General features: G+C 45.4%; 1 protein-coding gene across 1 annotated transcript in view; it reads right to left on the bottom strand.

The window, feature by feature from the left end:
- The window catches only part of cpt1a2b (carnitine palmitoyltransferase 1A2b), a 32896-nt gene extending 18052 nt beyond the window's left edge, over nt 1-14844 (bottom strand). The window contains exons 1-4 of the mRNA XM_048205516.1: nt 14687-14844; nt 10829-10971; nt 9335-9474; nt 8787-8958 (exon numbers count right to left, since the gene is read on the bottom strand). Coding sequence (XP_048061473.1) covers nt 8787-8958; nt 9335-9474; nt 10829-10969 — 453 coding nt within the window. The 5' untranslated portion in view covers nt 10970-10971; nt 14687-14844. The remainder of the gene's footprint in view (nt 1-8786; nt 8959-9334; nt 9475-10828; nt 10972-14686) is intronic.
- Nucleotides 14845-14981: the final 137 nt, after the last annotated feature.

The raw sequence follows: 14981 nt of genomic DNA on the forward strand, positions 1-14981 counted from the left end.
CGACTGTAATGTCACATCCACATTGGGCCAGTGCTGTGTTTTCAACACATTCCACATCCAGTGATCATGTACATGTGTTTTTATGCCTTGAACCCTCCACCATTTAGACTTCTGTGATGTACTGAACAGTGCTGTAGGAAATTGTTCTTATTTAAATGTCACCAAGGTTATATTATCTACCTGGCTAATACAGATGAGGATTTGGTGAAATAGTCTAGAGCATTAGTTTGAATGTATTAAAATGAGAAAATAAAATCAGAATAACAAAAGTTGATGATAAACAGGGTCACTTTTTGAATAACATTGTCAGACAATGTTGCCGAGCGATGTTGCTTGGGCACTTTCCCATTGAGAATGAGCAATACATTTCTATCAGGATACTTTATATCAAAATTTGTTGCCCATTTTCAATGTGAAAGTGCCAAAGCTACATCGCTCGGCAACATTTCTCAAAAAGCTGCCCCATGTATCAACTTAAAGGGCCAAATTAAAACAATCTCTTTATTAAAAATCACTGGACTATATAAAAACAAGATGACAAGATGTTTTGATGTTCATCCAAACACCATCCTCAGTTGTAAAAACACAGGAAGTAATTTTGGCAAATATACTCCCACTACAGTCACATGATCAGTAGACAAGTAGAAGTCACATATGCTTGCCAGAGTAAATCCTCCTTGCGGCTTATGGTGGTGCCCCTCCTCCTCCCGAGGTCAAGCACACTGACCTATCCATACAGCACCGTGGCATAGTTTCTGAGACAGCATTATATGCATGGGACAGATGATGTCTCAAACCCCCTCCTCTATTCAATGAGGGACGCTCCACCTTCACATGAATCGCCTCGTTCAAACCACCGGTCTTCTGTCCAGAATCCTCACCTCATGGCCATGAAAGCTGTGTTTCTTTTGTTGTAGGTGCATGTAAACTGCTGAGTCCTGCCCCGAAGAGCTAGCTCGCCTATGCTGAGCCATGCGTCGATAAAGTGGGGTCTCCCCTATATACAGATCCTTGCATTCCTCACTGCACTCTGATGTTTAGGAATCCGGTCCTCTGCATAAACCAAATATTGTCTCAGTGTAGTCATTGGTTTAAAATTCACAGGAATGTTATGCTTGGAGAAAATCCTTCTGAATGTCTCAGAGTGGGTTGGTTTGCGATATACTTCTACTTATAATTTCCTTTTCCTCCCCACTTTTATGGCATAGTCCCAAAATGTCAGTTTTCTCTCACACATCTCTTCTTTAGTGAACTCGATGTTTAGATCCACTGAATTGATATTTTCAGAGAATGAAACTACCTTATGTCTCTTGATCTTCACCCATGTATCGTCCACATATCTGAATTCTAAACCCACGGCTTTGGATCTCCCCCTTATATGTGGTCAGCGCTTTTCTTTCCACCTCTTCCATATACAGGTTAGCCACTATCGGCGATACCAGAGAACCCGTCGCACAAATACAAAACCCTTGGAGTTTTGTATATGTCGCTCCGTCTTACCAACCAAAGGTGTTAAAATGGTTGTCAGATATTTTGCCACATTATATGTCGCAGAATTAATACTGCTCACCATTGGTCTATGTGGAGCCCACTCCTCTATGTATTTTTGGTAATCCATATATACATATATCCATTTCTCCAGGGTAAAGGAAAAAGTACAATTTACGATCTATAAATTGTTGTTTCTCCAATGACCGTGAACAACAAATAACGTACTCGGTTACTAACGTAACCTCGGTTCCCTGAGATACGGAACGAGTACTGCGTATGGGGAAAAGTCTCCCTTTTTCCCCGTCACTGAAGCCTTTTTCAATAACGCAGTGTAACTGCATCGTCATTGGTTCACTCATGAGAAGTTGTTGAACCAATGACGGCGCGGCATAGCTGCGCGCCCTATGGCGAGAAAGCGCGCGAATTTTCCCGCCGAAAGGGGCGGGGTTTAGTGCTATATAAGCGGGCATTTCGCCATAGGAAATCAGGCCATATCGACTGAAGCGACGACCCTGAAGCCGCAGCCTCGTGGCACGGCAAGAAACGCAGTACTCGTTCCGTATCTCAGGGAACCGAGGTTACGTTAGTAACCGAGTACGTTCCCTTTCGATACTTCACTCGTACTGCATATGGGGAACGAATTCAACCGCGCCGTGCCACGGAAGGGAACGACTGGACATGTTTGGGACACCTAGAAGGGGTCCACGAAACTAATGAGAGGGCCGAAGCCGTCGAACCCTTAGTTACACTACAAGAGGAGATCACTCCTAAACCGGTTGAGGCGGAGCTCAAAGAGGCCGCTGCATCAGACCGATAGGACCCGAGCTTGCAAAGCCGGAACGTCCAACTGGTAAAACCTGACAAAGGTGGACGGCGAGGACCAGCCGGCCGCCTCACAGATGTCTTTGATAGAAACTCCACTGGACCAGGCCCATGAAGAGGCCATACTCCTAGTGGAGTGAGCTCTAACTCCTATGGGGCATTCCGAGCCCATGGAGGAGTAACAAAGAGCTATGGCGTCGACAATCCAACGCGAGAGGCATTGCTTTGAGACCGGAGACCCTTTGGTGCGGCCGCCAAAGCAAACAAAGAGTTAATCTGATAGCCGAAAAGGCTGTGATCGCTCTACATAAGTTCTCAATGCCCTACCAGGGCAGAGCAACTCCAGCTCTTGCTCTTCTGACGAGACAGGGAGCGCAGAGAGGGAGATGACCTGTGCTCTGAACGGGGTCGAGAGCACCTTGGGGACGTAGCCATGCCTGGGTTTCAATACGACTTTAGAGTCGTTGGGTCCAAACTCAAGGCAAGCAGGGCTCACAGAGAGGGCCTGCAGATCGCCGACACGTTTAACCGATGCTAGAGCCAGTAGCAGCGCGGTCTTAAGTGTCAGGGGCTTGAGGTCAGCTGAGCACAGCGGCTCAAAGGGACGCCCTTTGAGAGCCCTAAGGACCATAGATAGGTCCCAGGTGGGAACAGTGAGGGGGCGAGGAGGATTCAATCGCCTAGCACCCCTCAAGAAACACACCACTAGGCCATTTTTTCCCACCGACTGGCCAGCGATAGGAGAGTGAAACGCTCCGATGGCTGCTACGTAAACTTTGAGCGTTGAAAGAGCTCGCCCTGCATTCAAACGCTCTTGGAGAAAGGACAGTATCTGAGATACGTCACACTCCACTGGATCTATGTTGCGTGCAGAGCACCAGTCAACAAAGATCGACCATTTCTGGGCGTAGAGACGTCTCGTAGACGGAGCTCTCGCCTGAGAGATGGTGTTCAACACGTCCCCGGGGAGGCTGACCGGCTCCCATCGAGGGACCATAATTGCAGAGCCCAAAGTTCTGGCTGTGGGTGCCAAATTGTCCTGTTCGCCTGAGAGAGAAGGTCCCGTCTCAGGGGAATGGGCCACGGGGCTCTCGTGGAGAGCCTGAACAGCTCCGAGGACCAAATCTGGCTCCTCCAGAGCGGGGCCACCAGGAGGACTCTGTGCTTGTCTTCCTTGATTCGTCTGATAACCTGAGGGATCAGAGCGATCGGGGGGAATGCGTAGAGAAGGGAGCTGGGCCAATGGTGGGCCAGCGCGTCGTCCTTCCTCGAGAAATAAGTTGGGCAATGAGAGTTGTCTTCTGAGGCGAAGAGGTCGACCTCTGCCTTCCCGAAGAATTCCCATATTGTGAGAACCGTCTGGGGGTGGAGCGTCCACTTGTCTGAGGGGACATTGCTCCGGGACAACATATCTGCTCCCAGATTGGTTTTCCCAGGAATCTGTGTCGCCCTGAGCGACAGAAATCTGGGTAGAGCCCATTCCAGTAGGCGCTTTGCCAGTGCGCATAAGCGGCTGGACGAAAGACCTCCCTGGTGATTCATGTACGACACCACCGTCATGCTGTCCGATTGGACTAGGACGTGGCGACCCGTCAGGTGAGCCTGAAAGAAGTGAAGGGCACGTATCACTGCCAGCATCTCTAGGCAGTTGATATGGAGATGGCTCTCTTCGTGTGACCACGAGCCGAAGGCCGGTCTGCCCTCGCAAAGAGCGCCCCAACCAGAGTTGGATGCGTCCGTCGAGAGCACCGTCCTTCGCGACGCCGCCTAAAGGGGTACACCACGCTTGAACCACTCGGGGTTCAACCAGGGCTTCAGGGCTGATAGACAGGCCTGATTGACCTTGAGACAGAAGCGGCCGTGCCGCCAGGCGTGGGGGGGGACCCGAAACTTCAGCCAGTACTGCAGAGGCCGCATCCGAAGAAGGCCGAGCTGAAGAACTGGGGAGGCGGAAGCCATCAGCCCTAATAGCCTCTGGAAGGACTTCAGAGGAAGGTAGGCTTTGTTTGTGACGGAAGCCGCGAGTTGCTGAATGGCCAGAGCGCGCTCTGGCGAGACTACTGCCGTCATGTGGACAGAGTCGAATACCGCTCCCAGGAACGAGATGCGTTGGCTGGGAAGCAGCGAGCTCTTGGATAGGTTGACCCTGAGTCCCAGGCATTCTAGATGGCTGAGGAGCACAGATCTGTGACGTTCTAGCTCTGCTCGCGAGTGGGCCAGAATGAGCCAATCATCGAGATAGTTCAGAACACGGATTCCCATCTGTCTGAGCGGGGAAAGAGCCGCATTCATGCACTTGGTAAAAGTGCGAGGAGCCAGGGACAGCCCGAAGGGCAGGACCGTGTATTGGTAAGCCACACCCTCGAAGGCGAATCTCAAGAACCGCCTGTGGTGGGGGGCTATCTGGATGTGAAAGTAAGCATCTTTCAGGTCCAGTGAGCAGAACCAGTCCTCGTGACAAATTTGTGCGAGGATCTGCTTCAGCGTCAGCATCTTGAACTTCCGTCTCATGAGGGAGCGGTTCAAGATCCTGAGATCTAAGATGGGTCTGAGACCGCCGTCTTTCTTGGGGACCAGAAAGTAACGGCTGTAAAAGCCCGACTCGCTCTCTGGAGGAGAAACTATTTCTATAGCCCCTTTCTTGAGCAGCGCCAAGACTTCGGTTCGGAGAACGTGAGCGCTGTCCGAATTCACCGAAGTCTGAAGCGCCCCGCCGAAGCGTGGGGGTCTTCAGGCGAACTGGAGCGAGCAGCCCTGACTTATGATCCCTAGGATCCACTCTGACAGCCCGGGGATGGCACGCCAAGCCTCGACCCGGGCGGCAAGAGGTTGAATAACATCGGCTGACAGCCCGCCTGAGGGGGGGCTGTGCACCGAGGGGAGTGGAAGAGGAAATTTGCCCTTTATTAGAGAAGGTAAAAATGTGTTTGCCGTGAAAACGGCAGTTTGAGTGGACGCAACATTTGTGGGTCCATCTGTAACACTGAGCATTATTCCCCGCCCGGATGTGAACGAGGCGGAGGGGAAACTGCACAAAGGAGCTTTGGGGGTGGTCCGGCCGCAGCGAGACATTCCCCCGTCCTCTTCCTTCTTGAATCAGGATGACTTAGGCGTCACAGGGTCCAGCGCAATCTTGGGCCGGGGTCCCTGGCGTCTCGGGAAGGAGCGTCTGGCAGAGCGCGAGCGGTGGCGTTGCTCCTTTGGCGGTGCTGCCTGGGAGGCAGAGGGGGCAGGCATGCTCTGCTGAGCCGGCGCAGGCCTGGGTCGGCTTGAAGCAGATGTGGAGCTGGAGCGTTTTGGCAGGAAGTGTCTCATGGCCTGAGACGACTTCTGCGCTGCGGTGAATCGCTCGGTGAGACCCTCTACCGATGGCCCAAAGAGACCGGAAGGCGAGACAGGGGCGTCTAAAAAGGCCATCTTATCTGCATCCTTGATCTCGGTCAAGTTGAGCCATAAGTGGCGCTCTAAAACCACCAGGCTGGCCATGGACCTTCCAATGGCCTGGGCTGTGGCCTTCGTGGCTCGGAGGTCCCTGAAGGCGGGTGCATCAAAGCCGGACTCGTCCATAGAGCGGAGAAGCTTGGCTTGAAACACTTGAAAGATGGCCATAGTGTGGAGCGCTGAGGCAGCTTGGCCAGCTGAGGCGTAGGCTCGCGAAGCCAGGGTGGAGTTAGTTCTGCAGGGCTTCGAAGGAAGGGCTCTCTTAGATTTCCAGCCCACGGCCGTGGGAGGACAGAGGTGAGCTGCCACTGCTTCATCCAGGGGTGGCGGGTGCTCGTAACCCTTTTCTTCAGCGCCGTCTACAGTGGTGAGGGCTGAACGGTGCGTGGTGTGCAGGCGGGCAGAGTAAGGAGCGCGCCATGACTTGGTCAGCTCCTCGTGTACCTCGGGGAAGAACGGGGCAGCACGTTGACGAGGGGCCTGGCGCCTTCCCGGCAGGAACCACTCATCTAGACGGCTTTGTGACGGCTCTTCCGGCGGAGCCCAATCCAGGTCCAGCTCCTCCACAGCTTTTGAGAGGACGCGGAGAAGTTCGGCGTCCATGCCCGAGCCGTGTTCGATGGGCTCCAGCGGAGGCGGGGGGCGGGGTCGTCCGACTCGCCAACCCAGCCTTCTGCTTCAGAGGCCGCGAGAGACATGGACTCATCTAGCGGCTCTTCGTCGGATCCACCAAATGAGACGAGGTCACTTGCATGTGCTGAGGGACGCTGCTCAGGGTGGGAGAACCTGACGGGCGACTGCTCTCTGGTGGGAGAGGGCGAGGCACGCGGGGGCTGGGCCGACGTGAGCTCGCTCATCTCCGGGCGCTGGGTCGCTCTACCCCGCTGTCTCTTCCTCGCAGGCTCGCGGCGGGAAGGGGACGGGAGGGCGCGAGCGGCGGGACTGCTTCCGGCAAAGAAAGCAACCCGCGAGCGCAGAGAGGCCAGACTCATGCACTCGCAGTGCGGGCATGAAGTGTCGGTGAGCGTGGCTTCCGCATGGGGCTTACCCAGGCATCCAACGCACTCATCGTGTCCATCGCTGTCCTGCAGAGGGGCTCTGCAGGTGTCACAGAAGTGACGCGGCATTTGTAACAACGCCGGCGCCGTGAAAACGGCGATTGGGGGGCTCTTTTAGAGCGGCGAGGGCCGCGGAAGCTCTTTTAGAGCGGACGAATCCGCTAGGAAAAATGCTCTTAGAGCGGTAATAAACCACGAGGAAAACACTCTCAGAGGGGGCGCCGGATGGCGGCAGGAGACGGCTGAGACGGCAGCCGGAACAGGAAGCAGGTGGCGGGCGTCTTGAAGACGGCGCTCGGGGCAGTAGTCCACGAGGGCGCCGGCGCTGTTGAAGTCCGGCGGCTCAGCTGGGTCCGCTGCGGGGCCTCTTCAACGGCGGCGAGAGCTGCTTCTTCCAGGCGGCGAGCTTCTTCGGCTTCAGCGCGGAGATCAGCGAAGAGATGTGTAGTCGTCGCTGAAGGAGAAAAGACTGATTTCCTATGGCGAAACGGCCGCTTATATAGCACTAAACCCCGCCCCTTTCGGCGGGAAAATTTCGCGCGCTTTCTCGCCATAGGGCGCGCAGCTATGTCGCGCCGTCATTGGTTCAACAACTTCTCATGAGTGAACCAATGACGATGCAGTTACACTGCGTTATTGAAAAAGGCTTCAGTGACGGGGAAAAAGGGAGACTTTTCCCCATACGCAGTACGAGTGAAGTATCGAAAGGGAACTTGTTTACTAAGGGTGCGTTCACACTTGTCATGTTTGGTTCGATTAAAACGAACCCTGGTGCGGTTGCTCGGTTAGTGCGGTTCATTTGAACATATGTGAACGCTGCCATCCGAACCCTGGTGCGCACCAAACAAGCGGACCGAGACCGCTGAAAAGATGGGTCTCGGTCCGCTTCCAAACGAACTCTGGTGCGGTTCGAATGATATATGAACACAACACGGACCAAAGACATGTAACCGAACCAAAAACAGGAAGAGGAGACCCTAAAAAGGACAGAATCCTCACGCATGTCGGTTTTTCTTGTCATAGTCGCGAGTTTGCCCATCACAGGCATCAGACGCGCGTCTCCACGCAGCAGATCATTTGTGTTTGTGACGGATGGATTCCCGCCGTTGTTTTGACTACTTTACACATTTTATAAGCTCTTCACAAGTTCCCAGCTGGCCAAAATACCATCACATGCAGGCTACGCACCGCTGCACACACAACGAGAGCATTTATCTCAGCAAACAGTACTGTTTTGGATGTTCGGTAAGATCCGTCTCAAAATAGGCAATACGTCATAAAATCCGACCAATCACGTTGTGAATGTATCCCTATGCCTTAAATTTCGGTATCTTTTGGTTCGGTGATAAAATTGCCAATCTGAACGCTAACCGGACCAGTACTAAATGTTTTTTTTTTCCTTCTTTGGTCCGGACCAAATGAACCAAACGAACCGAACTACAAGTGTGAACGCACCCTAAGTGCTATAATTTTCCAGTAAAAGTGTTCATGAACTTAAAGCTGTCATGAACTTAAGTTACATTTTTAATATTTAATTACATAGCCTCTTTAATTACAGAAGCCTCTTATGATGCCAAAGCTGCATGTATGTGATTAAAATCTGTAAAAGCGGAAATATTGTGAAATATTATTACAATTTAAAATGACTGTTATTTAATTGAATATATTTTCAAATGTAATGTATTCCTGTGATGTCAAAGCTGAATTTTCAGCATCATTACTCCAGTCTTCAGTGTCACATGATCCTTCAGAAATCATTCTAATACACTGGATTTCAGGATTCTTTGATTAACAGAAAGTTCAAAAATCTTTTGTAACTTTATCTCTTTGCTGTCACTTTTAATCAGTTTAATGCAACCTTTGCTGAATATTTTTTCAAATTGTTCAAAGAGCATATTTTTGCAGAAATTACCTGGAAAAATAAACTGGCATTTTTTTCAATGCTATATAGGCTAAATGTAATGAAACACTAACCGCCCAGACTTTAGTCTTGGTAGAAATGCATCCATGTTGCTCGAACATCCATCGGTGGTATGACAGGAGAAGCTTCAGACAGAACCTCAGGGCCAGAATGAGAGACAACCACAGCAAAGTGCTAAACAGCAGCGCCGACAGCATAGTCTGACCTTGAGTGCTCAGTGACAAACTGACAGGAGAGAAACAGTGGAGCAAAACAGTAGAAACATCTGAAAAAGTTAATAATTACAGAAAAACTATAGACTAAGAACTCCAATAATTAGGAATAAATACCAATAAAAGATTCTGAGAGAAAACTGGACGTTTAATGGATTTAATTAAGAACAGTAATAACTGTTTACATAACTGTTTTGAGAGGATTAAAAAAAAAAATCAGAAAAAGCCAGGAAGAAAATAGTACTTAAATATGAAATATTGTTTAAATAAATAAAAAAAAATAAAAAAATAAAAAAAAAAGGAAGTGCTTAATCTTTTCAGCTTGATTTTTATAATTTCAACTATTTACCATTTAGAAGATAAAGCCCACTGAAGGGTAAAAGTATTACCTGAGGGGAATGCGCTCCCGGATCTTGGCAATGAGGCCCATAGATGGATCAGACTGCATGTACATAGTGGCCATGATTGCTATGACAACAAAAAGCCAAGAGGAGGGGCTAGCTGGGTATACGCCTTTAATGATTCTGTTCTGTCCATGAAAAAGTAAAAAGTTCATAAGTATTACAAACACATACATTGCACTTTTGGGCTACAGTGACACAATGTCTTCACATTTTTTTGGATTTTAACTCTGGAAAAAATAATACCAACCCTGCAGTTAGTGAAGTCATCATGAAATAAAAAAATTTTTACTATTCTTAATTTTTTAATTAAGAATATTAAATGATTATTTATAATAAATACTGCAATATTCAATTTTTAAAAAAACAAAAAAACAAAAACAAAACAAGATTTGTTGATTTTGACTTCATGGTAACTTTAAAGGGTTAGTTCACCCAAAAATGAAAATTATGTCATTAATGACTCACCCTCATGTCGTTCCAAACCCGTAAGACCTTCGTTCATCTTCTGAACACAGTTTAAGATATTTTAGATTTAGTCCGAGAGCTTTCTGTCCCTCCATTGAAAATGTATGTACGGTAGACTGTCCATGTCCAGAAAGGTAATAAAAACATCATCAAAGTAGTCCATGTGACATCAGTGGGTTAGTTAGAAGTTTTTGAAGCATCGAAAATACATTTTGGTCCAAAAATAACAAAAACTACGACTTTATTCAGCATTGTCTTCTCTTCCGGGTCTGTTGTCAATCCGGGTTCACGACTCCGCAGTGACGCTGCTGACGTGTTATCTGGTGCGCCCGAGCTTCATTTACAGTCTGAGGGAGATGCACGCTGTATTCAAGCTATTCTACATTGTTTGTATTTTGGTATTGCTATATTTTTTTAAATGGTGCATAAGTGTGCATGTCGCGGATGTCCTAATCGCCAAAAACAACGACGTAAAAGTGCATTACCAACACTGACAGATGAAAGGATTCAATGGAGTTAATTCAATGGAATCAATTCAATGGAAAGGATTCCGGAAGAGAAGACAATGCTGAATAAAGTCGTAGTTTTTGTTATTTTTGGACCAAAATGTATTTTCGATGCTTCAAAAACTTCTAACTAACCCACTGATGTCACATGGACTACTTTGATGATGTTTTTATTACCTTTCTGGACATGGACAGTCTACCGTACCTACACTTTCAATGGAGGGGCAGAAAGCTCTCGGACTAAATCTAAAATATCTTAAACTGTGTTCTGAAGATGAACGGAGGTCTTACGGGTTTGGAACGACATGAGGGTGAGTCATATAATTTTCATTTTTGGGTGAACTAACCCTTTAATGAGCTTCATTTCATATAGTGTTTTCGTACATATTTTTATTCATTTATTTTACAAAAAAATTACAACAAAACTAAAATACAAAACAAAAACATACAAGTGCACAGAATTGTTTAAGATTTATGATATTTTTTCACATTAATTTGAGTCACTGACCTTAATCCTGCTGATGCGTTTCTTCCAGGATCGCAGTCCGGACAGGTAGATTTGATTGAGGGCTTGGTAGGACAGATGCAGATTGATCCCCTCAGGAGAGATGGTGAACTGAAACGCTACTGCTTGGTGAGCCTCTGCCATCTCTATAGACAAAAACAACAGTCTCAGCAGTAAAAACACACTGGATCATTGAAACACAAAAAACAGCATGCTTTATATCATTCACTTATGGTCTCTGCTTGCGATATAGTATTCAAAATAAATATAGTTTGCACCAAATTTTGTTCTGTTTTATTGTAACAGTTCCATCCCTTATTAAAGCATAATGGTTGAAAACCCAAGATGGACTGAATGAAATATCTAAATAATATCTTCACAAAGGGCACTAAAGGAAACTGCTGTGAGTATACCAGTCACTTGTGCAAAAGAGGCCAAACTTCATGAACTGAGACTTCAACTAAGACATCAATGACCCCTAGTGGTTATGCAGGAATTCACAGAATAAATAAGTCTTTTGGTTGTGCGTCCAAATCCAAGAAATCCTGGCATAATATTAAAGGACAAAAACAAAACAAAACCCTGTTGCACTTGAGCAACAGCACTAAGTAAAACATGCAACTCAATTTAACATGAAAAAGATGTGGTCAGGCACAGTTGGTGTGAACAAGGTTATGCAAAGTGAGCAGTTACACTGTGTAAATAAAAGCTTGTTGCATTCTCCTCTACTGCTCATCAGTTATAAATGCAGCACTAGGCTTTGCTTTGAATTAACACTTTAAAAGGGAGCATTTTTCGGTTTCCAAGGAGGTGTTTATTGAGAATGTGTCTTATAAGTATTAGCTTTTAATAAAAACAAAAGAGAAAATAGACATCCACACAAGCCTATGCCCACTTTTATGAAACACTGAACGAAGGAGTTTGCATTACAATGGATTAACCCAAACTCAAATTTGTCAAACCACAAAAAGTGTGAAAGTATTATTTGTCTGCATTTAAACGCTAGCTGTGAAATATTTTAAGCAAATAGCAAGGTCTGTTTTTTTTTTCCTCAGACAATGTTTACAATATCATTTCTGAATGCAATTAAAAACTAATTTCAGATTTGAAATGACAGTAAAGAGCAATTCAACCCCAAATCCAGAAAAGTTGGGACATTTTGAAAAATGCAATGAAATCTAGAATCTGTGATGCGTTAATTGTCTTGAACATTTATGTAACTGACAAAGTACAAAGAAAAAATGTCCAGTGTTTTCACTTGGAAAATTAATTGTATTTTATAAAAATATGAATACATTTTGGTTGTTATGGCTGCAACACGCTCCAAAAAAAGGTGTGACAGAGGCAAAATAAAAGTGAAAAGATTACAGAATATCTGTATATCTGTTTTGAAACAGTCCACAATTAGCAGATGAATTGTTAATAGGTAAGGAGATCGTTTCTATGCAGAGATGCAGCCGAGTTCTCTGGGCCCGAGCTCATCTCAGATGGTCCAAATGACGGTTGAAATGTGTGCTGTGGCCAGACGACTCCACATTTCAGCTTGTTTTTGGGAAAAAAACTGAAAAAATCAAGTTCTCAGTCCCAAGGACGAAAGGGACCAACCAGACTTTCATCGGCGACAAGTGCAAAAGCAAACTTCTGTCATGGTATGTGGGTGCATCAGTGCAAACAGCTTGGGTGAGTTGTATATGTGTGAAGGTACCAATGACGTGGAGGCGTATATTGGGATTGAACAGAGACATATACTGCCATCAAGATGACATCTTTCCTGTGAAGTAAGACAATGTCATGCCTCATTCAGGGTGGTTTCTTAGACACTCTACATTGTAGTGGATGTGCCTGACTGCCTACCTACAGTCCAGATCTGACTCTTTTTGAAAATGTATGGTCCATCTAGAAAAGGAGAATCAGATAAGGACGACCACGAACTGTTGAGCAGCTGTCTTGTATCAGGCGAGATTGGGCAGATATTCCACTTGCAAAACTGCAACAATTAGTATCCTCAATTCCACAAATGATTAAAACGAAAGGAAATTAGAAGGAAAGGTGATGTGACAGTCAGAAACATCCCTCTGTTTCAACTTTTTTGGAGTGCATTTATATTTACAAAATATGCTTAACTTGGTCAGTGAAAGCATTGAAAATCTTGTCTGTCAAATAAAAGTTAAAGGATTAGTTCACTTTCAAATAAAATTTTCCTGATAATTTACTCACCCCCATTTCATTCAAGATGTTCATGTCTTTCTTTCTTCAGTTGAAAAGAAATTAAGGTTTTTGATGAAAACATTCCAGGATTATTCTCCTTATAGTGGACTTCAATGGCCTCCAGGCAGTTGAAGATCAAAATTACAGTTTCAGTGCAGCTTCAAAGGGCTTTAAATGATACCAGATGAGGAATAAGAGTCTTATCTAGTGAAACCATCACTCATTTAAAAAAAAAATACAAATGTATATACTTTATAAACACAAATGATTGCCTTGTACATGCTTCCGCTTTCCGTATTCTTCAAAAAGCTTACGTTGTATGTCCTACGCCTTCCTTATTCAACTTACGGAAAAAAATGGAACTGGCGCTGCGTTCATTCCGTAAGTAGAAGTACAGTGTGAGTTTTTTGAAGAATACGAAAGTGCGGTTTTGGCTGAACCACTTGGAAGGTGATCATTTGTTTATGTAACATTTACATTTTTTTTTTGAAAATGACTGATTGTTTCGTTAGATAAGACCCTTATTCCTCGTCTGGTATCATTTAACGCCCTTTGAAGCTGCAATGAAACTGTAATTTTGACCTTCAACCGTCTGGAGTCCATTGAAGTCCACTATAAGGAGAATAATCCTGGAATGTTTTCAAAAACCTACATTTTGACTGAAGAAAGAAAGACATGAACATCTTGGATGACATGGGGGTGAGTAAATTATCAGGAAAATTTTATTTGAAAGTGAACTAATCCTTTAAAGAGTATCAACCAGTCACAGATTCTTGATTTTATTTGCATTTTACAAAATGTCCCAACTTTTCTGGAAATGGGGTTGTACTAGTAAAAGTGTTTTACAATAGTTTATTTCTAAAAGTCAACAGGGCCAAAAGTCCACATAGTTTAAACATCCATATCGAACTGACAGAGAGGGGGAAAAAGACAGTAAAGAAGTGTAGACAGAGACCTTTATCCATCATTGCATAGTCTAAAGAGGCGATAAAGACTGGTATTTTGAAATCGTTAAACATGGATTTCACAGGAAATATAATAAAAGATTAGGAGGAAGGTTTAAATGTTGTTAAACTGGTAAAACGTGGTAGTAACGAAACGAGAATACCAGCGAGAGTTATTTACTGGAGCTGTTGAGAGTAGCTACTCCGGGATTCCGTGACGCAATGTTTGGGTGGGGCGTCATTTTTTAAGTTTGTTGTTCAGGTCAAAGAGTTAAAATTATTTTGCATACAGATCAGCACAAGACAAGGTAATAATAAGATGAAAGTTTCCTAGTTTGTGTTAGTTTAGGCTATTATACGCACATAATTAAGTGAGTGCATGATGTGTTATCAAATTTAAAGTTGCTCCAGTTTAAATTTCTGCGGGGGAAAAAAATGTATCATTGACTTTACTAAACAAGCAAACAAAACAACACCCAGCAAAGTTTCTCTGTAGTGCATTACATTTTTCCACCCCTTTCAACAATCGAGAATGTTCCTGAACGCTCTAGTCACTGTAGTCATAACACGACAACAACACACTGCTAATAATTACCGGTTACACAAAAAAACAAAAAAAGAAAAAGAAAAAAAACTATTCAAACAAAAAACAAATCTGTATTATCGGTTTCATGCAAAAATAGGCTATGACATGTCTGAAAAATCATACCTGTAAGTTTAAACTGTAGCTCGGGAAGAGTTTTCTGACACCGATGTAAACTTCAGGCTCTTCAGGCTCTCCACCCTTTCACTTCCACAAGGCACAACACATACCTGAAGTGATGAAATGTGCGCGCACACACACTGCCTCTCATTTACATACGCGATGACATCACGTGGCACAGAGGTAGAGACGCTCTAGCATGAATGGCAGTATACTGAGAATTTATGATTTTGTATGATTTTCTGCCAGCAAGGCCTTTGAACTGTCATAATCAAAGCTTTATCTCCAAATCATGTGCACT

The sequence above is a fragment of the Megalobrama amblycephala genome, linkage group LG1 (genome assembly GCF_018812025.1).
Source record: "Megalobrama amblycephala isolate DHTTF-2021 linkage group LG1, ASM1881202v1, whole genome shotgun sequence".
Classification (NCBI taxonomy): domain Eukaryota; kingdom Metazoa; phylum Chordata; class Actinopteri; order Cypriniformes; family Xenocyprididae; genus Megalobrama; species Megalobrama amblycephala.